Genomic DNA, 27765 nt, shown 5'->3' with positions numbered 1-27765 from the left:
ATTAGGAACAGGAATCTGGCTTGGTAGGTGGACCATTGCACGTTTATTTATCGTGTCAGAAGCAAACTGAGAATACAGTTATATTGTATAAAAACCCAAAAAAGTTAAAAATTTGACATTATACTAAATTTCCTGTGACCAGAAGCTGGCCACTTCGAGTGCCTCTGGTGTCAATAATGGAGGTCCTTCATTGTGCATGTGGCAGGGCTCAGACTGCACTGTAGTAAATGGTCTGCGGTTTGCTCTTCTCCACATTCACATGTCATTGACTCCACTTTGTAGTCCCATTTCTTACAATTGGCTCTGCATCTTATGGTGCCAGAGCGCAGTCTGTTCAGCATCTTCCAAGTCACCCAGTCTTCTGTGTGCCCAGGAGGGAGTTTCTCATCCAGTCTCAGCCACAGATTGAGGTTCCAGGTTTTAATTTGCCACTTTTGGACTCTTACTTGTTGAGGTGTTCCTGTGAGTTTCTCTGAAGATCTTAGAAAGCTATTTCTTGATTTAAGACGTTGGCATGCTGGCTGATATCCGAACAGAGGATGGGCCAGAGATGTCAATGCCTTTGTCCTTTTATTGCTGGCTGCTACTTCATGACAGATATCAGGTAGTTCAATACCGGCTAAACAGTATTATATCTCCAGAGGAGTAGGGCACAGATATCCTGTGATAATGCGGAATATCTCATTAAGAGCCACATCCACTGTTTTAACATGGAGAGATGTATTCCACACTGAGAGTGCGTATTCAGCAGCTGAGTGGCAAAGTGCAAGGGCAGATCTTGCTTCACTGTATCTGGTTGTGGTCCCCAGGTTGTGCCAGTCAGCTTTCATAGAATCATAGAATTATAGAATCAAAGAGTTGGAAGAGACGTCATGGGCCATCCAGTCCAACCCAATTCTGCCAAGAAGCAGGAATATTGCATTCAAATCACCCCTGACAGATGGCCATCCAGCCTCCAAAGAAGGAGCCTCCACCACACTCCGGGGCAGAGAGTTCCACTGCTGAACGGCTCTCACAGTCAGGAAGTACTTCCTCATGTTCAGATGGAACATGACCATTGCATGATAATGAAGTACAATAAAATTACAGCAAGGCTAAAAGGGTGTTTTTCTAATCAGTCATCACAGTACAAGATATAGTTAAGAAATCCATGCCTGAATGAGTGTTTTCAATATGAGAAACAGAGGTAAGTAGTGACTACAAGAAAATAAATTCTAGATAAATTCAAAACAAACAGCAGGAACAGTGTGGCATTTTCTGCATGGTGGTGATTCTCCAGAGGTAGCACCAATTGCCATGTGCCAGAGTATTGCTTATGGTAAACAAATAATTCAAGAAACATAAAATCACAGAATCATAGAGTTGGAAGAATCCCCAAGAACCATCTAGTCCAAGACCATTCTACGCCACTGATACAATCCAAGCCTGCTGACAAATGGCAATCCAGCCTGTTTAAAAACCACCAGAGAAAGAGACTTCACCATGTCTGAGGCAGCCGCATATTGGACCACTGAATGGCTCTTAGAGTCAGGAAGTTCTTCCTAATATTTAGGTGAAATCTTTTCCCCCGCAATATTAATCCATTATTCCATGTTCAGTCTGTACAGAAGTTGAAAACAAGCAGCCGAAAACACTGTGATATCCTTTCAAATATTTAAACATGGTTATAATATTCCCTCTCAACCTTCTCTTCTCCAATCTAAACATATACAGCTCTATAAGTCATTCCCCACAGCTTGGTTTCCAGGCCTCTGACCATTTTGGCCACCATTCTATGGACATCTTCCAACTTCATTCTGGCATCTTTCACTCTGCCAGAATGAAACTGGTCCCAGAAAACCTGCCCTGATCTGCCTACAGCTTTGAGAGATGAGCATGCTCGACTAGAGGCATATATAGTACTTTCTTCTGGTATCAAATTTAATCTCTGCCTCCTTCCCCCGAAAAGGCATTTCAGAATCAGTGTTCTGTATTCTCAAGGCTATAAAACTGGATTGATCAAAGGCAAGCTAAATATGGACATTTGATGGCTAAGAACTTACTGACACTGCTGTGCCAAAATTAAATTATGTGAAAAACACTTAACAATTTATTATGCTATATTTGCATTTTCCTGCGTTTTTCCACAAATTCCTATCCAAATTCATGGTTTTGAATTTCCAGCATCAGGGTTCTGTTACATGTCTCCATAGTCATATTTACAAGGGCTAAAGATACTTGCAGTGCTCCTGCTACATCCAATGTAATATAGTAGATTAATCACCTATCCAGAATTCTACTGCAGTGCTATCACATTTTACAGCTTTCTGGGAAATGCTAGGACAGTAATTGTAAAATCCAAATAACATGAGCAGTGGAAGCAGGTGATCATTACTAAGGCTTAATGCAAATCAAATTTAACTCTTCTCAGTGGTGCTACTCCAAACACGATTAATGCAGGATATGTTGATATTAATGAGCCACAGATGACCTCCTGCATCATGTTTGGAATTCAATACAGTTGTTAAACATAATGAATTGTTAGAAGAAATGTGGCAACTTTCTTCCTTGGCTTGTTCTGCCACAGGGTACACACTAAAAGCCTCTGAGATCAAGCCACTAGGACAGGAAGTTAAAGGAGGGAATGGAAGACATTTTGAACCAGCTAACAGGAATTTGGGATCATAACAACAACAGATAACTAATGACTACAAGCAATGCTTACCACTGTGATGTTCTTCCTACCATTTTCCCTGAGATAAGGTGGCCTCTTCTACAAATCTGATTTCACTGGTTAGAAAAGTATGCCAATCTTTCATTTATACAGAAATCTACTTCAAACACAATAAATAAATACTTCCAAGAAAAAGGGCATGGACTTCGGTAGTTTCTACTAATTCAAATCAAGCCAGCTTTTTGGAATACAGGGGCTCTACAGATACCCATTACAACAGAAGACATACATAATCCACAGGACCAATTCCGTCAACAAATGAATTCAAATACTGTAACCCACCCCCACAAAACCTGTGTAACCTATATTCAGAGTTTCACTTACCCATGGAAAATGGTCTTTCTAGGAATGTGCTAGGTACTCCAGGCAATTCTGTGGTTTGCTTCCCTAAGAAGTTAGCATGGAGCTGCCCTGAAGGACCAAGAAATTCCTTCACTGTACTAAATAAAGGTGACTAAGGGAAGGTATGCTGGGACCAGGAGTCAGATAATTTAATGATGTCTGCATTTTCAGGTACCCATAGTACAGTCAGATACACATCTCCTGTACTGCCGACCAAAACAGCACTTATCTCCCCCACTGTTCATTAGAGAAGAAGGAAAAACTGGGTCCCTGGTAGAAAATGTTTATCTTCATTATGTGTCCTCATAGAAATAATTTACTTTGAAAAGAACCTGAAGAATAAATCATGAATTCAACTAATACAATGCTTTCTATCAGAAGTGCCATTTGCCATTGATGTACTTGGCCATGGCATGCAGTAACTGGATTGACCCTCCACACCTTCCAGAAGTTAGATGCTGGAAGCTAGATAAACAGCAGGAGACACTATTTCTCATGTGGTGTTTCTCTAGAATACACACACTAGAATAATCACTTCAGGGAAGTAGTGGCAGATAAAGAGGGGGTTAACACTTCTCCCACTTGCCATATCTTTACAACAATCACTCCTTCCAGACTTTTTTTTTACTCAGCCTGACACACAACACTTAAATTGATTCAAATAATTTAATTCAGCTAGACTCAATGGTTTTGCTGTTGTTTTTGACAATGTTTCAATGGCATTACTATTATCCATATCATTAATTCATCAGTGAGTACATATGCTTAGAGATGCATCCTGAGAAAAGAAGGTTCTGAAAACTTGAACATACAAATAATGTTTACATGTTTGGCAAAATTATTTGTTTGGCTAGTATTTCAATATGTTTACATGTACGAATGATTCAACTATTTATAAACACTTCAATGACCAAGTAGTATAATTCTGTCAAAAGGAGACCAACACAGTGAAGTGCTAGTGCTTCACGTCTATGTAGATTAACCTACTTTTTCTTCATTAGTTCTTCTTTTCAGTAATTTAAGGTGGTCCCTGAAGAGGTGAAATCACTATTCCCATGGCATGTTTGCCTATATCCTTTTATTTATGTCTAATGTTCCTCTTGGGATAAAAAGAACAGCTTTGTTTCTGCATCATCCTTACAAGCCAATCCTCAGAGATTTAATTCAGATTTCCTTTTGGCGTTTATTATCCAGAAAGCAACAATGCATTTCAAACGGAAGCAGTAGCACCAGTTTTTCAGTGTAAAAAAATCTACTTTCAACCATTTATCTTAGAGGGGCAATCTCTCAAGCACCACTCAATGTTCAATCAATCATCAAAGGTTTTGATGCAAAGAGCCTGATCATGCACACATTCACAGGCTACATGAACACATTTCTCTTAGGGTTTTTTTCCACTTTGGAAGCTTTAAATACCCAAAGATAACTGCTTGTGAGAAAATTTTAAAATCACATTTTTTTTTATTCTTTAGGGAATGCATCAATAAGTTGTAAATAAGAAAATGCTGTGTAGTCCATACGTTTGGAAAAAGTCAGCTGAAAAATTCTGTATTAATATTTTTTGCACTTGTACAAAAGTTTGCATTTCTGCTCCATGAAAGAGTTAGATTTAGTCATGCTCAGGACTAAAATCATGGATCATTGACTGTAATGGGTCTTCTATATACATGAATAAATCTAGACTGAATCAAGTACAAATGGTCTAATCCAACATAGGCAAATTTCAGCCCTCCAGGTGTTTTGGACTTCAACTCCCAGAAATCCCGGATAGTTTGCCAGCTGTTAGGAATTGTGGGAGTTGAACTCCAAAACACCTTGAAGGCTGAAATTTGCCCATATCTTGTAATCATTCATGAATCAATGAAAGAGTCATGAAGGCTACCAATATATTATCTGGTGATTATAAATTGATGATTTAAGCACTGACATAGATTCAAATTTCCAAAACATCAATATATTGATAGTTCTTTGGACAATACTCTTGTCATTGATTACTAATAATAATATTAATAATAATAATAATAATAATAATAATAATGCAATCGAAGCCAGAATTGAAAAGTCGACAACAGATCCCAAATGTAGACTCTGCAAGGAAGCAGATGAAACAATAGATCACATCCTCCACTGCTGCAAGAAGATTGCGCAGACAGACTAAAAGCAGAGGCACAACACTGTTGCTCAGATGATTCAATGGAACTTATGCCACAAATACCATCTGCCTGCGACAAAGAACTGATGGGATCACAAGCCAGAACATTTAGAGAATGAACACGTCAAATTCCTCTGGGACTTCTGAATTCAGACTGACAGAGTTTTGGAGCACAATACTCCTGACCTCACAATTGTGTTAAAAAACAAAGTATGGATTGTTGATGTTGCAAACCCAGGTGACAGCAGAACTGCAGAGAAACAACTGGAAAAGCTGACACGATATGAGGATTTAAAAACTGAACTGCAAAGACTCTGGCACAAGCCAGTCAAGGTGGTCCCAGTGGTGATCGGCACACTGGGTGCAGTGCTTAAAGACCTTGGCCTGCACTTAAACACAACCAGTGGTGACAAAATTGCCAGCTGCAAAAGGCCACCTTACTGAGATCTGCACACATTATTCGCCGATACATCACACAGTCCTAGACACTTGGGATGTGTCTGACGTGTGATCCACTACAACAGCCAGCAGAGTGTCTGCTGTGGACTCATCTTGTTGTGTTTCAAATAATAATAATAATAATAATCATCATCATCATCTTTATTTATATACCATCCTATCTCCTCAAAGTGACTAATTAACTAGTGAGCTGTAGATGCAGAGGCCTACAAAAAAGAGTAAGGAGAAATCCTTTGCACACTGGAAATAGTGTTTGCCAGATGAACATTACTGAAGTTGGATGAATTGGGGATATTCAGTCTGGTGAAGGGAAGACAGAGAGGTGTTGAGGCCAAGATTGCCTTTTTAAAAAAAAACCAAAGGCTGGCCCAGAGATTTGTTCTTTGCTGCCCTAGAGGGTAGAACCAGGTCTAAAGGTTTGAGTTACATGAGGTTGGGTTTTGACCTAGCACTAAAAGGAACCTCTTGGCAGCTAGAGAAGTTAGAGATGTAGTGGGGCCTCTTTCTTTAGATATCTTCAAAAACAGGCTGGACAGTAAACTGAGGTTGCTCTAAGTAGCTGGCTTTCTGCATTCACCAGTGGGTTAAACTTGATGTCTAAAGTGGCCTCTTCCAACTCAACGGCTCTTGTTTTTCTATGAAATTTGCTTTTATCTTCTTTCTTTGTCAATGTACAACGTAATGGTCTATCCTAGACCTATGTGGATCACACTACCATATGTAGAAGGGGGTCATTTTGAGTAATCCCTATGTCCAAGAGACAGCCTGAATAATATGGTGGGTGTAACAGTGAGCAAGGACATAAACACTGTAGCAAAAAAAAGGGGGGGGTGGAATGAAATATTATCTTCTCCCACAGAATGTAAGTAGTTGACAAAATGGTCTTAAGCACCAGAAGGTTTGAACAGGGAAGCATTTTGGATATCCAGAGTTAGATTGAAGATCCTAGGCAACGTTCCTGCCTTCCATAGTAAGATGGACTTTGAGCAGCTCAAATATTGAGCATTCCACATACACTCAGGAAAGTAATAACGACAGGGAGTCTCTATTGTTGCAGAGAAAAATAGTATTTCCTATCCCTTTGAATTACTTGAGAATACTTGTTTCTCTTCCTGGATTGAAAGCATCACAGGGCCTACTACGTCCCACATGAGGAATAATGGTACAAAAGGCAGGTTGTGTCAGGCAGTCTTTTTTTCATCCTGCTGAAACGAAAGGGCACACATCCAAACATTACCTAGCATTTTCTTATGTTGTCAAGTCAGAATGACATAAAATATCGTATATGTGTTATCTAGGCATTTGCAGAGACAGAGAAAGGCTATCAATTAGCATGCAAATGGTATTTTCGTTTGACATGAAATAAAAGCATGCAAATGGCAAAAACAATACCTCTATAGATGATGCTGCAACTCATTATCACCTGTCTCTATTTATCAACCCTATTTCAAAGTGCTTTTAGGAATTATATGAATAAAGATTAAAACTTCATGGGCTTTCCTGCATACTGTGCAGAAAGAAAAGGTCACAACCTTTAGAAAGCCTAGAAGTAGCAACTGTTGATGAAGACTCACAGTTAAAGTGTTTCACTGCATTCAAACTGAAGAAAATAGAAGAAAATTTTGACAAAATGCAAATAATTCCCCAAAATAAATTAAACCTTTCTTTTGTGTGTAAAGAGGGTTGAAGAAGGGGGCAACTGTTGCTCTGTGCTGAGTCTTGAAGACATATTATTGGAAGATATAGAGTTGGATCCAGCTTCACAAGCATATTATGGAGCTGGCAGGGGGAAAAAAACTTCCTGCCCTCATGACAATTTCTTTAGTTCCCAAAGAACCTTCATAAAGGGCCAGGAATCCTTATTAACAAGATGAGCTGCTGTATACAATGGAAATATGGAAAGAGGATACAGCCACTTTCTGTAAGTAAAAAATAGTTTCCAAGTGAAAGGAAGTAGAAGTTCCATTATGTTCTGCATTGATCAAGCCTTCTGCAGTATGGTGTTCAGTTCTGAGCATCTTATTATAGGAAGGATATAGACAGGCTGTAGCAAATTAAGAGAAAGGCAAGAAGAGTGCTTATTTATTTCGTATCAAAAGCATTGCATAAATTAGTATAAAACCGATAAAAATAGAAGGAACACAGATGGCTAAATATCTTTTGACAAAAAACAGGCAACAGCAATGGCATTGTCTGTAGCCTCCAACAACTCTTCCTCTGTACATGACGCAGGGCATAGTGGACAAGCATACAGATGCAGAGTTGTCTGTTCTGCTCCACAGTCACACATAGTGTGGGATTCTTTTAGGACAGTGGTTCTCAACCTGTAGGTCCCCAGGTGTTTTGGCCTGCAACTCCCAGAAACCCTAGCCAGTTTACCAGCTGTTAGGATTTCTGGGAGTTGAAGGCTAAAACATCTGGGGACCCACAGATTGAGAACCACTGTTTTAGATAGTGCCGTTTTGCCATGTTGCCTTTTGATCTGCCCACTCCACTTCTGAGTGTGTTCAGGGGCTTCCAAGTTGCCCATTCTTAGTTTATCCCTGGAGAAAGACCCTCGTGGGGGTCCATCTAGTTGGGATTTCCTGTTTTAGCTGCCCAAAGGGATACACTTGCTGTTGCTGGGGGGACGCCAAGAGGAGTGGTAGTTCTCCTCAAGAAGAGTGCTAAGAGGTATTGACTACTAAGGAAATAATCTTCAATGGACTGAAGCTGCACTTTTATTGACTAATGTGTTTTATTTATATTTTTATTAAACAAGGCTCTAGTTGGATTTCATCAACTTTGTTTTATGTCCAGGCAGCAACTGATGGTGCCACCATTGCTCAAACCAGATCAAAAAGCCATTACAGACATTAAAAAGTAGTAGTCAATCCCCAGTGTGCTGACAGTCTAAGGCAGTGGTTCTCAACCTGTGGGTCCCCAGATGTTTTGGCTTTCAACTCCCAGAAATCCTAACAGCTGGTAAACTGGCTGTGATTTCTGGGAGTTGTAAGGCAAAACACCTGGGGACCCACAGGTTGAGAACCACTGGTCTAAGGAAGCTTAACTGATTTCAGGTACAATTATTTCTGCTGGTTAGAGCCTGATTGTAGCATCCATGCTTGAACTATGTGCGGTGGTCTCTCTTCCTGATACAGGTGTGGAATCATAGCCCACCTTCTGAATATTTTGGGAGAAGGAAGAACAGCATGATCATACATTTAAGAATACAAATTGAGATATCTAAACTTTTGTATTATCACTGGAAAGATAGGATTTTGTCAAGCAGGGCATTTTTCCAGAAAACTTTATTGGGTCATGCTAGGCTGCCTGTCCTTGTAGATATAACAAGGTAATGATTTCCATCACAAATTCAATCTACTCTAAAATCATCTTCCTATTACTAGAAAAATGTACATGCTTTTTTCTTTTCCCAGAAGATTCTGAATGCCTTTAATGGGGTCACTGTAAATTGTGCCAGCCAGAGTGAATACAGAATATACCACTGGGATCAAAGAAAACTTTTAAGACAGCAGAACAGTAATACTGCTCTTTAACCATTTTTTTCCAGATATCTGATAAAACATTATTATTCTAGTACATATTTTCTGTCTTGCTTGTTTATACGATTGTATTTCAATTAGGACTAATTTTCTTTCAATCCCACTCATGAAAGAAAAGCAGGATAAAATAAATATATAAAATAATAATAATATTAATATTGCAATAAATTTGGATTTGCAAAAAAACCCTGCTAAATATCAAAACCCATGGAAGCTATGTCTTCTGAAAAAAAAGTCTTATCTTCCATTTCTGCCTCCTCCTTTTCTCACTCTGGGACTCAAGGTGGCTCACGAAAGTTCAAAGAAATATCAGCAAAAAAGTTTACTTCACCAAAATGCTAAAAGCATAACTAAAGTATCAATGGGATTACAAATAATTAAAAACCTGATCGCTAAAAAGAACAACAAATATAAGCAATACAGCACACGAAAGATCCTTTTCCTTAAGCAATCAGTCCTCAAAGTCCTGCCAAAACAAAAAGGTCTTTGCCTATCTACAAAAGGATAACAAGGAGGGTGCCAATGTAACACTCTTTAGGAGACTAAGAATGTATTGTTTCACATGGGACATTGCTGTATGTGGCCTGCTAACATACCATCATAAACATGCCATGGGAAAGGGGTCCTTAGTTTTTACATCAAATTCTCAGGTAAATCCATAACCAAAACTAGATTAAGAATTGCTCCTCTCTTTTTTTCTTTCTCCTGGCAGAATGTTGACAGATTCATTTCACCTCTGAAACTGGAAGTGAACTAATCACCACTGAGAAGGGCTACAGCTCACGGAAGGATGGTTGGTAGGGAACTGACCAGGAAGGTGCCCAGGACAAAGAAAAAGCAAAAGACAAGCCAGAAAGGGGTAGAAGGCTGTCAACTGAAAGGAAAACGACTGAAAGCAAAAGCAAAGCCAAGTATTCATACTACTGGACTTTATGCTGATACCAATGACTTGTAGAAGTTCCAAAAGGAGCAACTAGTGATTATGGTGAAATACAGAACACCCGTTGTGAGCTACGCATAAAGACAGAGCGTATCACACAACTAAAGATAGCTGGAATATATGTTTACAAAGTCTATTAGTAGTGCTGAGGTTAAAAGAGGACAGTTTTCAGCTGCTGAAAACCCTTCACTATACTCCCCTTGTAAAAAGTGTCAAATTCAACAGAACTTAACAATGATTGGAGGAATGCAAAAATGGAGCATGTATGTGCAAAATCTGCATGAAAGCAATATACTGTGAACAAAAGTGTGTGTGTGTGTGTGTTTTACAGAAAGGGTAGAATTAACTATGGAATGAAGGAGGAAGTTTCAAAGGCCTGATATTCAAAACATGCATCTTATCAAGGAGTGGGGAGGACATGAGAGACTTAAATAATTGTAAATCGAGAAATGTTCACACAGTGTATTGGGATGACACATACATGAGAACACACAGAGATGAATGGGGATTCAACATGCCAATAATCTAAACTAAGTCCTTGGGAAAGATGAAAACCACAACAGTGAGATTTATTCAATTAATAAATCCACAGTCCTGCGTTTATTAGATCTGAGCAGGGCAGATGAAGATTTGGGGGGGGGGGGGCACCTGGAGGTCTGTCATTCTAAGGGTCACCCTAAGTCAATGACAACTTCATAGAAAGTAACAATAACAAAATGTATAGCATGCTACTCAGGGCTCAGGACAGATAAGAGTTTTAAAACACAAACACAATCCAGGTCAAATATTCTGTATATCAGAATTCCAAATATCTTCCTAGTAAGGCAATTAAGCATTGTACTAACCAAAAGATCATAAAGCATTTTCATGAAATACAGTTTCAAGATTCTGAAAACCTCTAGAAAAAGGTTTTCTCTCTCCCATATCCGGGTCAGCTACTAAGAATTATTTTTTAAAAATATTTAAAACATATCTTGAGGCTATCCTTACTCAGTTTATAAGAGAAGCTGGAATTGTAAAAATAAAATAATATTTATTCAGTTTACCAAATGATGTATAAACTCAAGTTGGACTTGAATAGACTCTTTGAACCATGCTGTGTGCTATTACTCTCCACTCTGATACAAGTATTCTATTTTTTTTCAACATAGTAGCCAATTTGCTATCATATTGGGTCCCAGGAGAGAGAAAAAATAGTTAAGACCACCAGGCCCCTATCCACTCCCACTAGTAATTAGGAGAATAACTTGGCCTATAACAGAGTTCTTGCTACCATTCCTTTATATCACATGCAGTTCTGTGATATAAAGGAATGGTAGCAGCCCATATTTCTATAATATTTGTTTGTTTTTCAAAATAATGTATATTCTCATGCTTTCCCACTTCTTAGAAAAGTCTTCAAGAGGGCTAATATTTTTAAAAACACAAATAAACCAACATTTGTTCAATAACCATTGAACTAACATAGTAAATGAGAAAAACAAAATTGAAAATATCAATAAATAGCTATTGATATTGATATTGAAATATCAATATCAATAAATCAATAAAAGACGAGCATTCTGTATAATAATTTATTGGGAAGAACTTGTTTTTTTAACACAAAAAAGATGCCATTTGTGGCAAGAAGTTCATTCACTTCAAGGTATCCATGAAGATTAAAAGTCTTTATATTTGAAAAGTACATCATTTCTAAAATGCACTAACATCCAGAAGAAGGTAAAAGGGAGGAGCTGGTGTCCAAAGAACATGGGATAAAGAAAAGAGAAGGGGAGCAGACATCTTTGAACAAAGAACACTGACTGCACATTGATAGAAATTTAGTGATACTCAGCACCACTACTGGAGATATATCTGACTAAAATGGCCAATTATATGGATTACAGATGCGTTTCATGGAACATTTATAGTGCTAATGCTCTACAGTAGAAAATAAAAACATTTAATTTTATAAAAAAAAAACCCCTAATTGGATATAATTTGCTTGAAAGAGACAAGCATTAGAAGGAGGTAGACCATTTGGGAGATTAAAAATGGGTCAAGAATTTATCTTCAAAAGCCAAAAGAAGAACTGATGTTAATCAAACTTTGGGCCCAGAATTGGCATTGGCTGACGAGAAAGGTCAGTATTTTTCATCACTAGAAGGTTTGATAGAGATGTGAAAAAAGATAAAAATGTTAAGGTATTAATCATACAAATTGAAAGTGATGAGCTGGTAAGTTCACCTAAAAGAGCACAAATTGGGAACAAATATATCTGCTTCTAGAAGAAATTAGTAAAGTGAAATTTGAGATAGAACCTGAATTCTATTTGTTAAGGATGTTAGATAGTACACTTGAAAAAATGTGGGAGACTAATGTTATATATAACGACAGCAGCAAGAATTATCTATAATCAAAGATGGAAATAATCAATTACCTCGACGCAAAAATTATTTTATTGGGTGTGAGAAATTGAGGGAATAAAACCATTAGGCAGAGAATGTAAAGCCCCCAGATTAGGTCTTTTAGATTTGTATGTAGCCAAGGTTTTGTGGTTATAGTGCAGTATGTCCTTTATATAAGGAAAATGGATTTCTACTCTTTTTTTGTTTTTGTATTTTATCTTATGGTTTGTATTTTTGCTTTTTATATCTGCTTGTAGATTTTGTTAGTGAATATCTCATTGAGTCTCAACCAATTCAAACTATGTTGAATTGGTTAAGACTCAATGAGATATTCACCGAAAAACTATAGTAAAATGTACTACAAGATGTCCACACACAAAAAAAAAGTTTTTGCAGTTTAACAAACTTTTCCCATGTTTTTATGATAGAACTGATTATGAAATGGCATTTTATAACCCACAAAAAAATTGTGTTGCATAGTGTTATTTACCGTATTTCTTCCATTGTAAGACGCCGTCGATTGTAAAATGCACTTTAATTTCAGTACCACCACCAAAAATACACAAGCTACACCTGCGATTCTAAAATGTGTGCCATTTACATAGCGGGATAGTGTCTCAGAATTTAAGAAATACAGTGCTTAATTTTTATCCCATCTTTCTCACAGTAAGGAACTCAAAGCAGCTTAAAGTAATTAATGGATATGGCACTTTGTAAAGGGCAAAGTAAATTTGAGGTAGTATGTAGGATACTATTCTGCAGGCCTGGTTACTCTTCCCCTATTCATATTTCTCATGTTAATGCCAGTAAATAACATGTTTTCACCGTTGGCACACAGCATGAACACCTGCAGCCTCTTCTCAGAACTCAGTACTAAGGTCTAAAATAGTAGGACCTATTTGCTTCTTATGAGAGAATTGGGAAATGCTGATGAGTTTGGGGTAAAAATCCTTTCAGCCCAATGATAAATGAGCATACGGACTGAGGGGGACAAAATACCCAAGGATAGTCAATTTCCCATTTTACCAAGAAGACAAAATAAGTGGTTTTATCTTAAGTCTGCTCATCCAAGGTATCAAATGCAAGGCATTAGATGAGCAGACTTGAGACAAATATAACCCAGATAAAACCACTTATTTTTGATCACATTAATCCTACCAATACACGCTACACACTCAATCCAGCTGGCTTGATGGATTCTACTCATTAGAAAAGATTATATGGGAAAGAGTACTTTTGCTTTTTAAAGACATTAGCTGCTAAAAGACCAGCATAAAAGCTGATTTACATGAGTAGGAGTGGAGAACCACTGCTAAAGAAACTACGCTGTTTTAAATCTAATACCCATTTTAAAAAGAAATTATAAATAGATCAAGTTTGTGTACATACTGTACCTTTCTCAGGTTTCTATCCTCCTTTTTCCTGTAATACATTTTGATTCACGCTTCCTTGTCTTTTTTAAAAAATTAAGACTGTTTACATTTTTAACAATAAAAACACAGATTTTCAATGTAACTTTGGAGGGAAAATAATAAATACCTCTAGCCCACTTAACTCTGTTTCTCCAGTTTTCTTGAACCCACCTAAGATAATTAATTATTTCTGCAAAACTCCTACTGCTGTACTTCTTAAAACTGTTATCAAATACAGTCCTTTAGGGACACTATATCATGCCACACTGTTTCCCTCCCATCACTTTTGCTCAACATTTCACTTGATTAAGAGTCCGACCGGTGGCGCAGTGGGTTAAACCCCTGTGCTGGCAGGACTGAAGACTGACAGGTCGCAGGTTCGAATCCGGGGAGAGGTGGATGAGCTCCCTCAATCAGCTCCAGCTCCTCATGCGGGGGCATGAAAGAAGCCTCCCACAAGGATGATAAAAACATTAAATAATTTGGGCGTCCCCTGGGCAACTTCCTTGCAGACGGCAAATTCTCTCACACCAGAAGTGACTTGCAGTTTCTCAAGTCGCTCCTGACACGACCAAAAAACAAAAAAGAGTCGGACTCATTAATTTTTTAACTATTTAAGTTGTGTAACAGGCGTTGCCCTGCAATGGATATTGGGCTTTTTCTATATGTTCCCCCTTCTTTTGTCCATCTCTTTCAGTCTTTTTAAATACTGAAGTAACCCAAGAAGAAATTAAACTGGATGCATTGGTGTTATTTGGTTAAAAAACCATTCACAGCATTCTTTCCTGTTCTGTAAAATCACTGTATTTGCTTAGTCCACATCACCAATTATTCTGCTTATTGGAAATTTGAGCATAACCCTCTTTGCTGACTGAGCATTCAGCCTCAGTGTCTAGATACCTTCTTTTCATTTTAAGAAAGATAGTCCTGAAAACACATGTGTACAAAATGAGTGTACATCAGTCATTATTTTTGATGGCACTATTTTATTAACTTTTATTAACTTTTGTTTTTCCAGTTCAAAAGCCCACCTATTACAGTTCTTTAGTGTACCTAATTTATTTATTTATTATTTACTTTATTTCTATACCACTTTTCTCAGCCCTCAGGCGACTAAAAGCGGTGAACAACATCAGTACAAAATATCACAAAACAAGTATAGGGCAATTAAAAACAATTATCACATAAATCATTAACACTAGTATAACAATCATTAGCACCTCAACAGTAAAATCAGAATCCAGTCTCATCATCCATTATTCCATATTCCTATGTACAATTACACTGTTTAATCAAATGCTTGTTCGAACAGCCAGGTCTTCACTTTCCTTTGAAATGCCAGCAGGGAGGGGGCCAATCTGATATCTGCAGGCAGGGCGTTCCACAGCCAAGGGGCCACCACTGAGAAGGCCCTGTCTCTCGTCTCCGCCAAGCGCGTCTGTGATGCAGGCGGGACCGAGAGCAGGGCCTCCCCAGATGATCTTAGTGTCCTAGTTGGTTCATAGGAGGAGTTGCATTCAGAGAGGTAAGTAGGGCCAGAACCGTTTAGGGCTTTATAGGCTAAAGCCAGTACTACCTAAATCAACTTTGACTTTTGATTTAAAAATATCAGGGGGATGGGCTTGCCTGGCAAAATTTATTCAGAGGTCAACCCTCTCCTGCAGATTTAGGGGTACAGGACCAAACTGAAAAAGACACGAAATAATAAAATGCAACTATAAAGTCATACAAGGCTCATTCAGTTCAGCCCCCTGGCATGCAGTGAAACACAATCAAAACACTCCTCTGCTTAAAAACCCTCAGAGAAGGCAACTCCACCATAATCCTAGGAATCATATTCCAGTGATGAACAGCTCATACCATCAGAAAGTGCTTCCTATCCTAAAGTTTATGTTCAATTTGAACCATTGCTGCATGTCCTAGTCTCTAGAGCAGCAGGAAACAAGACTGCCCCCTCCTCAATGTGACATCCTTTCAAATATTCAAACATGGCTATCATGTCCCCTCTTCACCTTCTATTCTCTAAGTTAAAGATACCCAATTCCTTAATCTATTCCTCATATGGCTTGGCTTCCAGATCTTTGAGCATTTTGATTCTCTTCTCTGGACCCCCTCCGGTTTATTCATATCCTTCTGAAATTGTAGACCCAGAACTGGACACAGTATTCCAGGTGAAGTCTGACCAAAGCAGAAAAGAGTGGGACAGTTACCTCTCAAACTAGACACGCTATCCCACAACTGCATTGGCTTTATAGCGGTCACATCACTTTGGTGATTCAAACTGCTACTTTTTAATCTGAGAGAAGACCTCTCTAGGAATATCTAGCTTTCCTATCATGACTGTCCAGTCAACTTCTGATGGATTATAGTGGAGGACCTACAGATTACTAAAGTCAACAGAAGTTGACTGCAGGAGGTCCTAGAGATTACTAGAAATAACTTATTTAGAAAAAACAATGAATAATCAAATATTTAAATCTGCAAATGTGGAAGTCTGACTATAAAATTGTGTAGTAAAATGATGTCCCTTATATATAATGGAAACCAATTCAAATAAGTGCCAAAGAGAGATCTGTAAAATGGTAGAAGGCTTATACTAGATGTTAGTATAGTGCTTAGAGCAGAACAAAATCAAATTTTGCTTTTTGGATATATTATTTTCAAATTTTTGAGCTGTGGTTGGTTGAATCCATAGATGCTGAACCCATGGATATAGCATTACTGAAAAACATAGTCTTAAATCAAAAAGCTGTTACCAAATTGATCCAAGCAGAAAAAAAACCTCTGATTTGTTTTCAATAGTGTCAGTTTCAAATGTTATATACATATTATCCAAATTTTGGATATGAGATAGAAAGGAAATGCTCAAAAAGTATCTGAAGAATGGTTTTAAAACTTTAGAAAACTTTGCAGCCCTTAGGCTACTGGCATAAAGAAAATATCAAGAGGTGTTCAGTGCCTTAGGAGCACATTAACTGTATCGCCAGCTGCTTAGCTAACAGTGAGTCCTCTTAACTAACCTACTTAGCCACAGTTGCTCACACTTACTTCTTCATCCAAAATGAAAGCACTGACAATGAAAGCAAAACTCAAAAAAGTACATGGCTAATAAAATAAACGAATCAATTTAATGAAATAACAAGCTGTTACTGTTCAATCATCATGGAGATTAGAAATCCCATACACACTTAGTCTGCAAACATAAATCAGGACTGGACTATAGACTATTCTCAAGCTACAGTTCCTGGCTGAACAGAACCCTGCCTCCAATTATTTTGGGTACATAAAACCTTCTGAACTTACCAGTCACCCAATCTCCTGTTTTAAAGGCATTCCCGTTTTTTCTAAGCAGTGATTCTTATTCCAAGTCTTGTAGATCTTGGAGGTCTCCCAAATAGAAAGGATCTAATCCCATGCTCTTTAACATATCCACATACAGGACAATAACTGCTAAGAGAAGTAATGCTTTGGGATTGTTATTAACCTAAACTAGTACAGGCATCTTGTTCACCACAGAGAAGTTTGAAAGCTTCAGTTAAGTCATGATTACCAAGAAAAGTCAAGAGATATTACTCTTTGGTGATTCAACCTCAAGGGTGACAGAAAATAAATATTTGACTAATTGGGATCAAGAGTAATATAGTGATGGCTTCTCAACACACTCTATAAAGTGCACTTCTCCTGCTTAAAGGCTTAATAAAGGCAGATAGATAGCAAAAGTGGAACCAACACACCTTTTCATTCACCACATGGAGTCAGCCTAACACAGTGAAGCATACATTTAAGTATGTATACAAAACCATAGAAACAGTCAGAGTTGGAAAAGACCAGAAGGGACATGCAATCCAACTCCCTGCCAACATTTAACAGTTTCTAAATTAAACTTTTGCTCAACCCTTGAATAATTGTTGTTGTTGTTGTTGTTATTATTATTTAGCCACAATTCCCCATGGATCATGGTGTGAAACAACTACACATTAAAATGCAGCATAAACAATAAGTGAAAATACATAAACCAGTTGAAATATCAGTTTAAAAGAACATAAACAATTTTCTTCACACTTATGTAACTAGATGTTACACGACTCCATCTCTTATCATGCTTCACCATTGGTTCTCAGCTAGGACTGATCAAAGTTGAAGAGCAACAACATCAGAAAGGCTAAAGGCTATCCACCTCCACAATCAGCAGTCAAAACAACTACAGGCTAAATACTGAAGGATACTATATTGAAGGATACTGCAGACAATTATTTCTATTGCTCTGTATTAAAGCTCAGTTTAAGGAGAACTATCTATAATTCCTAAATGTATCCAGTTTTGACTAATGCTTTACCTAATTAGAGATCATTTTAGCTCACCGACATTTAATACCCAAATGCAGTTCATATACTGCAGTTTATGGAGGTGAGGGGTTTAACCCAGATACCGCCTCCTTTGAACCCATTGCTACAATCTTCAGTAACTCACTGTGATGTATTTAATAACCATGTAACAGATAAAATCTCTCACATAAGAGCTGACTTAGGGCCCTTCCACACAGCCATATAACCCAGAATATCAAGGCAGAATAACCCACAATATCTGCTTTGAACTGGGTTATCTGTGATCATACTGTCATATATCCCAGTTCAAAGCAAATATTGTGGGATTTTATTCAGCTGTGTGGAAGGCCTTAGACATTATCATTGGAGCAGAAGCAACTTCAAGGTTGGCCTTTTGCAATGCACTTTACAATAGACTACCTTTGTACCAAGTATGGAAATTCCAATTGGTTCAAAATATGGCAGCCAGATTACAGGAACATCTAAGAGTAAGTATACCACACCTATACTAAAGTCACTCCACTGGTTGCGAATTAAATTTCTGGGCAAAGACAAAATGTTGGTTTTGACCTTTAAAACTCTACATAGTTTGGGTGATCACCTACAGCATCGCCTCCTATACAATCCAGCCTAGACACTTCAGTCCTCTGAGGGGCTTCAACTCCATCCATCTAGAACCCACCTGGAGACTGTCACCCAGAAGACATTTTCATCGGCTGCCCACAACTGTGGAATGACCTGCCAGAGAGGTTTAACAGCTAAATCAGCTGTCAGAATTTAATACAAAACTGAATACTTATCTCTTCCAACAGGTTTATGCAGTCAATTTTAACTGGCAAATATTAACCTCCATTTTATCAGTGTTGTTTATGTATATTCCATGTTATATGCATTTTAATAGTGTGTTTTATCTCTTTGTCTTAGTCATGTTGTACCCCACCACAAGCTGCAAGACGACTTCATTGAGAAATAATAATAATAATAACAACAATAATAAATTGAGGAATTGTTTTTCATGTTAAATAAGTATCAGGTATGAAAGTGTGCAATACAAAAAGTACTGCACTGACTCTCTCATGCACATATAATTTTTGAAATCAAAGATCTTTGAGATATAAAAGACCAAGATAATTTCTACTATACTTTTCAAAAGCAGTTCTCAGGAAGTACTTCAGGAGCATAACAGTTCTCTTCCACAGCCCCAAAGGAGCCATGTGCAGTCTATTTGACACTGCAAAGACTAGGACGAAAACAGTGTATATGGATGAAGTTTTCCCAACTTGTATTTTCTCATCCTCCAGTCTATTACCAATAGAAAATAGGAGAACCATTTCAAGGTGTTCAATGGATGATTTATTAATGAAAACTTCAGTGCATTTCAGATTGTATATGCTCTCAAATGTTTGCTTTAGGGTTGTTTATTATTTAACTTCAGAAATTTCTAGAATGAAATGCCTTTTACTGGAGAAGAAGTAAAATCCAAGTCTGTTACCATCAACAACATTAACACTAATACCCGTAAGTAATAAAATGTATTCTTCTTTAAATAAACAAATGAGGGGTAGTATCTTGAAACCAGAACAATCTGAAGTAGGTAAAGACTTATAATTCTCAACATAAATCAACTGCACTTAACTTGTACCAAGACTTATGCTGGTGTGAAAACGCTGAATTTGGGGGAAAAAAACAATAATAGTTACTTTATTCAGAAAGATAAGCATTGCTTAGCCAATTATAGCAACAAGGAAGTAGCCTCATAAACTCCAGAGTACTATTTACAATTAGGTCACTGACAAGATAATGGATTTTCAAAACAAGAGAAAAGGGACAACAATTGCTTCAATGAGGACAAAATCTCTACATTTGCTTTGAAATTCTTTTGAAACAGAAAAAATGCAATAGAAGTTTTACTTAATGTTATCGTTTGTTTTTATATGTATTTCATTTTATTTTGCCTTATTGTATTGGGTTGGCCTTGGCCCCATGTTAGCCGCCCTGAGTTCCTTCAGGGAGATGGTGGTGGGGTACAAATAAAGTTGTTGTTGTTGTTGTTGTTTTCTCCAAAACACAGAAGGCCAACATGAAGACAATTAAGATAAAACAGAAGAACTTAGTAGTGAAAATATAAAGTACATAGGAAATCTGCAGAAAGTAGCAAGAAGAGGTGCTTAGTTCTAAACTGGGTGTTAATAATAGGTCAGAATGCTATTACCTAAAAATATCATTGCTTAATATTTTAGTATTGTAATTGAATTATTCTATATCCCACCTTTCTTCCAGTGGGAATTTAATGCAGCTATCAATCACACCCTTTGGTCACAATGTAAAATAAAGCGAATATAAAAAATAACAATTAAACAACACTGTGGATGTAGGTTAAAATACAATATATATTAAAATAGCATTTAAAACTCATAATGCCCCCCTCACCCCCACCCCAGAATCCCATCCACAACCTCCCCAACTTTATTAGAATCAGAAAATGGGAAGAGACTACAGTAGCCATCCAGTCTGTAGCAATTTACCATTTTTTATTATTGGGGCTAGCCACAGCCAATTCTTTTCCCTTAAGGGTAAGCTGCTAAGCAGTCTGTGCATATTCACCAGATAAAGACTATCCACTATTCATTTGCAAGTAAGAAACTCTGATTACAACTTCCCCATTGGGCAAACCAAACACTGGCTTTTTCAGGATTGATTTATTCTAATTTCTTAAAGTCACACCCTTGAAGTTTTTGACATGCGCTTCACAAGATGCTGATTGACAAAGGGTCTTTCAAATTTTAGGTAAAGTACACCTATATCTACAAAAAACTTATTCTATGAACATAGTTGAATTTGAATGCTTTTCTTTGACTCCAAGGTAGTAACTGATTCAAATACCAATTTAATGCATATGTCACACATGAAAACATGCAGGCACTAGACTGCCATAAAAGCACATCCTAGCAGTGACAAGCAATGATCTCTACAAGCTACAAACATTTGAAAATGACATCCTCAGAGAAACATCTCTCTGCATTATGAAAAACACATTTAAGAAAAAATCCCCACAAAAAGCACATGTTTCTGTATGATAGCAGTACATGAAACCACACAAGGCTATCCAAAGGTCAAGATGTCAGGGAAGCATTTTCATTGTTATGGTGGAAAGAAAGAGAAATATTTTTGCTATTGCATGAACAAGGCAGAAAAACACATCTCATGAAACAAAATCCAACAATAAGATGTTGCCTGCCAGCTGGCACACACATTAATGGGTAAATAAACAGAGATGAGGTACAGATCTGAGGCGGGTAAGAAATAAAATAATAATAATAATTATTATTATTATTATAAGAAAAACTTTCCCCGATTTGGAGAGTTCCTCTTTTATTCTGAAGTTCCATTTCTGTTTTTCAGTTCTCCCAGTCTGTTCCCAGTCTCACTAAGCAAGCACCTCATTGATATTTCAAGAACTGTAGTGGCTCACATTTAAAAGCACATGTGCTGGTGAACAGTCTTCAAGATCTTGCAGTTTGGCAATAAATTACCTGAAGGACTGTTCCCTTCACTGTGCCTGCACACCAGGATCACCCTTAAGAAGTCCTTCACCAGATGTCACCATAACTTGAACTAAAGCAGGAGCGGATAGGCTACAGATTGGTTTAAACACATACCTTCGCATGTCAGGGTTTTTTTTGTTGTTGTGGTTCTCATAGATTTTTGAAACATATTAGGCTGGATTTAGGGTGTGAGCTGCCATTTTATTTTAATGTTTCGATTCATGTTTGCTATTTCATCTCTTTTTAATACAAACCACTTTTGAAATGGGTTGTTGTAGGTTTTTTCGGGCTGTATGGCCATGAAACCATGAAAATGAACAAAATCTGGCTACCAGTATTAAAAAACTCTAAAATTGCAACAGCACAACAACAGAGAGGAAGCAGGCAGGGACATTTAATTACCTCTCAACAAAAGTTTGCTCCAGGCACAGTCAGCCCATTGTATGCTAATCAAGGTGGTCAGTTGAAACATTCACACCTAGCTCCAGCAGACAAGAGTCCTTTGTCTCACCCTGGTCATTCCACAGATATATAAACCCATTTTCCTAGTTCCAACAGACCTCACTACCTCTGAGGATGCTTGCCATAGATGCAGGCGAAACGTCAGGAGAGAATGCCTCTAGACCATGGCCATACAGCCCGAAAAAACCTACAACAACCCAGTGATTCCGGCCATGAAAGCCTTCGACAATACACTTTTGAAATATTCTGTAAGTGACAGCTTACACATTTCAAACTATCAATGCGAAAATGAAATGTATTGGGAGGGGGGAGGGGACACAAATGTTTCACAATCCAATGCAGGATGAATGAGAACATGAGGAGGAAAATGAAAAAACACAATGACACTGAGGTTGACTCATTCATACGCCTCTTCTTTTACACTTTCCCACCATTTATACCAAGTACAAATGTTCTTGGTGCTAAGTCAATATTGTTTGCTTGTGTGTACATGTGCAAGTTTAGACATGTTCTCCTCAAGTATTCAGTGAGAAGACAGCTCAAAATGTTCCCTACTTCAGTTATGTTGAGCTATACATTTTGCATTCATTTCACATGTCAGCACCATTCAGTGCATTTTACCTTGGATATTTAGATACAATTCACTTTTATAATAAGTATATGCTGCAAATGTATTGCATTGACCACTGGACCAAAAGATCATTCACTTTGAGTGAACACTTTGCTAAGACATATCTGAACTGATAGAGCAAAATTCTTAAGGACTTTTTTTATCGTGTCAGGAGTGACTTGAGAAACTGCAAGTCGCTTCTGGTGTGAGAGAATTGGCCGTCTGCAAGGACGTTGCCCAGGGGACGCCCAGGTGATTTGATGTTTTTATCATTCTTGTGGGAGGCTTCTCTCATGTCCCCGCATGAGGAGCTGGAACTGATAGAGGGTGCTCATCCGCCTCTCCCCGGATTAGAAACTGCGACCTGTCAGTCTTCAGTCCTGCCAGCACAGGGGTTTAACCCACTGCGCTACCGGGGGCGCCTTCTTAAGGACTAAAATGACATATGCACAGTCAAGAGTACATATGAATTCTGAACTTAAAATATACTGGGAAGTGCCGACAAAACCACCTCAAACAACCTCACAACCTCTGAGGATGCTTGCCACAGATGCAGGTGAAATGTCTCTAGAACAGTGTTTCTCAAACTGGGGGTCGGGACCCCTGGGGGGATCGCGATAGGGTGCTGGAGGGATCGCCAAAGACCATCAGGATACACAGTATTTTCTGCTGGTCATGGGAGTTCTGTGTGGGAAGTCTGACCTAATTCTGCCATTGGTGGGGTTCAGAATGCTCTCTGATTGTAGGTGAACTATAAATCCCAGCAATTACAACTCCCAAATGTCAAGGTCTATTTTCCCCAAACTCCCAACAGTGTTCACATTTGGGCACATTGAGTATTTCTGCCAAGTTTAGTCCAGATCTATCATTGTTTGAGTCTACAGTGCTTTCTGGAGATAGGTGAACTACAACTCCCAAACTCAAGGCCAATGCTCACCTAACCCTTTTCATGATTTTTTGCTGGTCATGGGCATTCTGTGCGCCAAGTTTGGGTCAATTCCATCTCTGATGGAGTTCAGAATGTTCTTTGATTGTAGGTGAACTATAAATCCCAGCAACTACAACTCCCAAGGTCCAGAGAATGAAAATACATCCTGCCTATCAGATATTTACATGACGATTCATAACAGTAGCAAAATTCCAGTTATGAAGTAGCAACGGGTTGGGGGTCACCACAACATAGGGAACTATATAAAGGGGTCACGGCATTTGGAAGGTTGAGAACCACTGCTCTAGAACATGGCCATACAGCCCGAAAAAACCTACAACAACCCACCTCAAACAGTTGAGCCAATCTTCCATCTAGATTTCCACAGAAAATACATGTACCTTAAATGTTCCACTACTATGCTATAGCACAGATGATTACTCATTATGTTGCAGCAGTTTTAAAATTTCCTTCCTAGTCCAGAAGTCATCTGTAGCCTCTAGCAACAAAGTGAACACTACAATATTCTTATCTCTTGGTAGTCTGCAGCTTGCTCAGCTAAAGGCTGGAGGCTGTTAATGCTTCACCAGATCACCAGAACCAGAATTACACGAAAAGGGTCACACAGCATCACTTTATACTACTTGCCTATTAGAAAATCAACTTTCTTCTTCACCGGCGTTGCCTCTTGTGCAATTTCACTTTAAAATTAATGTCACATTAACATTTAATAAAACATATAAAAGAATCTATAAATCAGTATACCAAATGTCAGTGTGTAAACAGTACTTGTGCCATGAATTCCACTAAATGCACAGCCCAGTGGGCATAGCTCTGCAACTGTACCTGACTTCTTGCACAACCTGAATTCCAAGTCAGATTCTATCAGCATGTCAGTTACAAAGCACATGCCTATCATATTTAACTACAGCTAATCCATGCCCTAATTCTGCATCAAAACCATTTTGTTATGCCTACACTGACCACATTTCCACCCTCATTTTGCCATTAAAATTACACTCTAAATTTATAAAACCTGCCTTAAAATGAAATAAATGGCATTTGCTAAAGGGATTAAAATGCAGAATATCTACAAGCTGAGATATGTGAGCGTAATTATTTTTAAATGAAGAAATGACTCTAAAAAGGCAATTTCTGCTTTCCAGTAATGCCCATTCATTTATGACACACATTAAATGTGTTCCCCTCATTTAAGAAATATGCCCCTTGTCAGGTAAGAAAAAAGCCATAGCTGATTGCTTCCACATCCGAGTTACATGACTAGAATACAATTGCTTTGTTTTCAATTTCATGCCAGGCTTCCACTCTCAATAGTATCCATTCAATCCCTTTCACAAGGCACAGGAACTTGAATCAAAGTCAGGAAATGTTTAGAAAATATTGAAATTCAGTGTACCTTTAGCCCAGCATATTGGGAATGGGCTACAGCCGCTTTTCTCCATATAGATAACACCTGCTTTTTTCGGGGCCTGTTGCCCTGCCAATTCCAAGAACAACATACACACAACCGTATGGAGATCACGCCAGGCTCCGGCATACAATGTCCCAATTCAGCTCTCCAGTAGTATTCACTCCAGCAAGGGGGTTGGGAAGCCAGCCGCTCCAGTGTGGCCAGGAGCAGGAAGCATCCACCACTAACCTTCCTTACATTTAGTCTCTTTCATTCAGGTCTGGCTGCAGAGGTAGAGGCCAAAGGAGAGAGAAAGGAACACGCCACCCCATCCCTTGGAGCTCCTCCGGTAATATATTCCGACAGCATGAAGAATGCCTTTCAGTCTCAGAGTCTTCTCATGCCTTAGCCATTTAAATCGCAGGTCATCCTTTCGCCTGGACAAGCGAGGGAACCGAACGCAACCAGCCAGCAATGTGACTGTGTGTCTCTGTCTTCCTAGATTCATTCAGGAGAGGAGGGTGAGGAGGAGGAGGGTGAGGGAGGGAAGGGGGAAGCCAGGCAGAGAGGAGGGAGGCAAGGCGATTAGCAACAACCTTATTAATATGCTAATCTCACCCTTCTGTTCAATTCAGCCAGCAGACTTCTGTTTACCAAACTGACAGCAGATTCTAAAACTGACTAAGCTGCAAATCAAGCCTGACCCAGGTCATAGCGCAAGATCGACTCCTGCAACCATTTCAGCTTTAATCCATGCCTCTGGCACCATACCTACCAAGACTGACATTGGATTTGTAGGAACTCCCCAGTTGGGGGGGAAAGGGGGCAGAAAGAAAGGTCTGCATTCAACAACGTGGGGTTTCATGTTAAATGAAATAGACTGCCGTGTTTCATTTAAAAACAAACTTCATGATATCTTAAGGCGATGTTCGGAAATATGAGATGCATCTAAAGAATAGAATTGAAAGAATATATTCATCCGCATTCTCTTGGAATTAATTTAGGATACAAAAAAAGGGAAAAATGCATGACAAATAATTACAAAATAGAAAACAGAAAGAGGTGCTCCCAATTAATGCTCCACTTGAAGCATGAGAATTGTTTAAAAGCTCTCATAGCTAATAGGTAATGAAAACAAAAGGTTAACTGAAGACAGATTCCCTTTCCTTCAACACAGACAGTGGCACAGAGAATACTAATGATAAATGGGCTCCTTATATATACACTGCAGTATACAACAACAAATGTGCTACTTGCAGACATACTCTAAGTCTTCTAATAACTACTGTAATTAAAAAGATTTTTTGTTTATTAGCTTAGTGCATTTTCCTAAAATATTGCTGAGTTAAGAACCCTTTGTTTGTTGCGCCTTAAATGTTTTTTATTTAACACAGAACTGATGGTTGTTTAGTTTTCTTAATAATTATGAATTTTTCTCCAAGGAATTATTTTCAAAACAACAGAGGAAGGGAGCTAATTAGTAACTCCCATTAATCATATGCAGTTCTTCACTACATAGATGAAGGCACCATCTAGTTAGTTACTGCTGTTTGGGATATTGTGGAAAATGAACATATTCCGTTGCTAGCTATTTCCAAGTTACTTTTAAGTATACAAAGCTGTCAGTGCGTTCAGATATTCTACCTAAAGATTATTACGTGTTTAGTGAGCTGGACCATTGCTATTAGGCAGGTAGGTTTTGGACATCTTGTTAGCATTATAGCCAAATGTTAATATTGGCACAAAAAGTATTAGTAACTTTTTTGGAAATGTTTGCATTCACTTTGTAGTTATGAACACTGAGAATGTAATGAGAGAGTGAACTTTTATCTGTTGCTCACTTACTTACACAATTCTTATTGTTATTGGGAGGAAATGGGTTATACTTGTGCTTTTTGATTTTCTTTGTTTGCCCCAATAGCTGGGAACCCATCTTATTTAGGCCTCCCCTGGAAGGGGGGGGGCACCCAGATCAAGGCCTCTCATACAATAGGCCAGTGGTTCCCAACCTGTGGTCCATGGATCACTAGTGGTCCATAAGAACTAAAATATGGCCTGTGGCTTAACCGTTACTACACCTTTGCAATGAGGGCAATTGGTCTCAAAAACCCTCTTATAGTGTCAAGGCTTATTAAACCCAGAGGAAAAGTGTTTTTGCCATACATCAAGGGAACCATTGATCACATAGGGAAACTGATAAGGAAACACAACATACAAACTATCTACAGACCCACCAAGAAAATCCAACAAATGCTACATTCAGCAAAGTACAAGAGGGATCCTCTCACTTCTGCAGGAGTCTACCATGTACCATGCAGCTGTGGACAAGTCTACAGAGGGACCACCAAACGCAGCAATGCCCAAACACGAATCAAGGAACATGAAAGGCACTGCAGACTACCTCAACCAGGGAAGTCAGCCATAGCAGAGCACCTGATGAACCAGCCTGGACACAGCATTTTATTGGAGAACACAGAAATGCTGGACCACTCTCACAACCACCATGTTAGACTACACAGAGAAGCCATTGAAAT

General features: G+C 38.4%; 1 protein-coding gene across 16 annotated transcripts in view; it reads right to left on the bottom strand.

Annotated features, from left to right (window-relative positions):
- Positions 1-27765, bottom strand: part of PTK2 (protein tyrosine kinase 2) — a 261253-nt gene that overhangs the window by 155842 nt on the left and 77646 nt on the right. For 12 of the 16 annotated variants that reach the window (XM_060775921.2, XM_060775920.2, XM_060775923.2 and 9 more), the window contains exon 1: positions 25238-25749. The exons of the other annotated variants lie outside the window; for them this stretch is intronic. In XM_060775921.2, the coding sequence (XP_060631904.2) occupies positions 25238-25340 (103 nt within the window). In that variant the 5' untranslated portion in view covers positions 25341-25749. Of the gene's footprint in view, positions 1-25237; positions 25750-27765 lie in introns of those variants that run through there. 16 annotated transcript variants of the gene reach the window in all.

Source organism: Anolis sagrei, chromosome 4 (assembly GCF_037176765.1).
Source record: "Anolis sagrei isolate rAnoSag1 chromosome 4, rAnoSag1.mat, whole genome shotgun sequence".
Lineage (NCBI taxonomy): Eukaryota > Metazoa > Chordata > Lepidosauria > Squamata > Dactyloidae > Anolis > Anolis sagrei.
The sequence above is the reverse complement of the archived record's forward strand: the minus strand, read 5'-3'. Positions and strand labels throughout refer to the sequence as shown.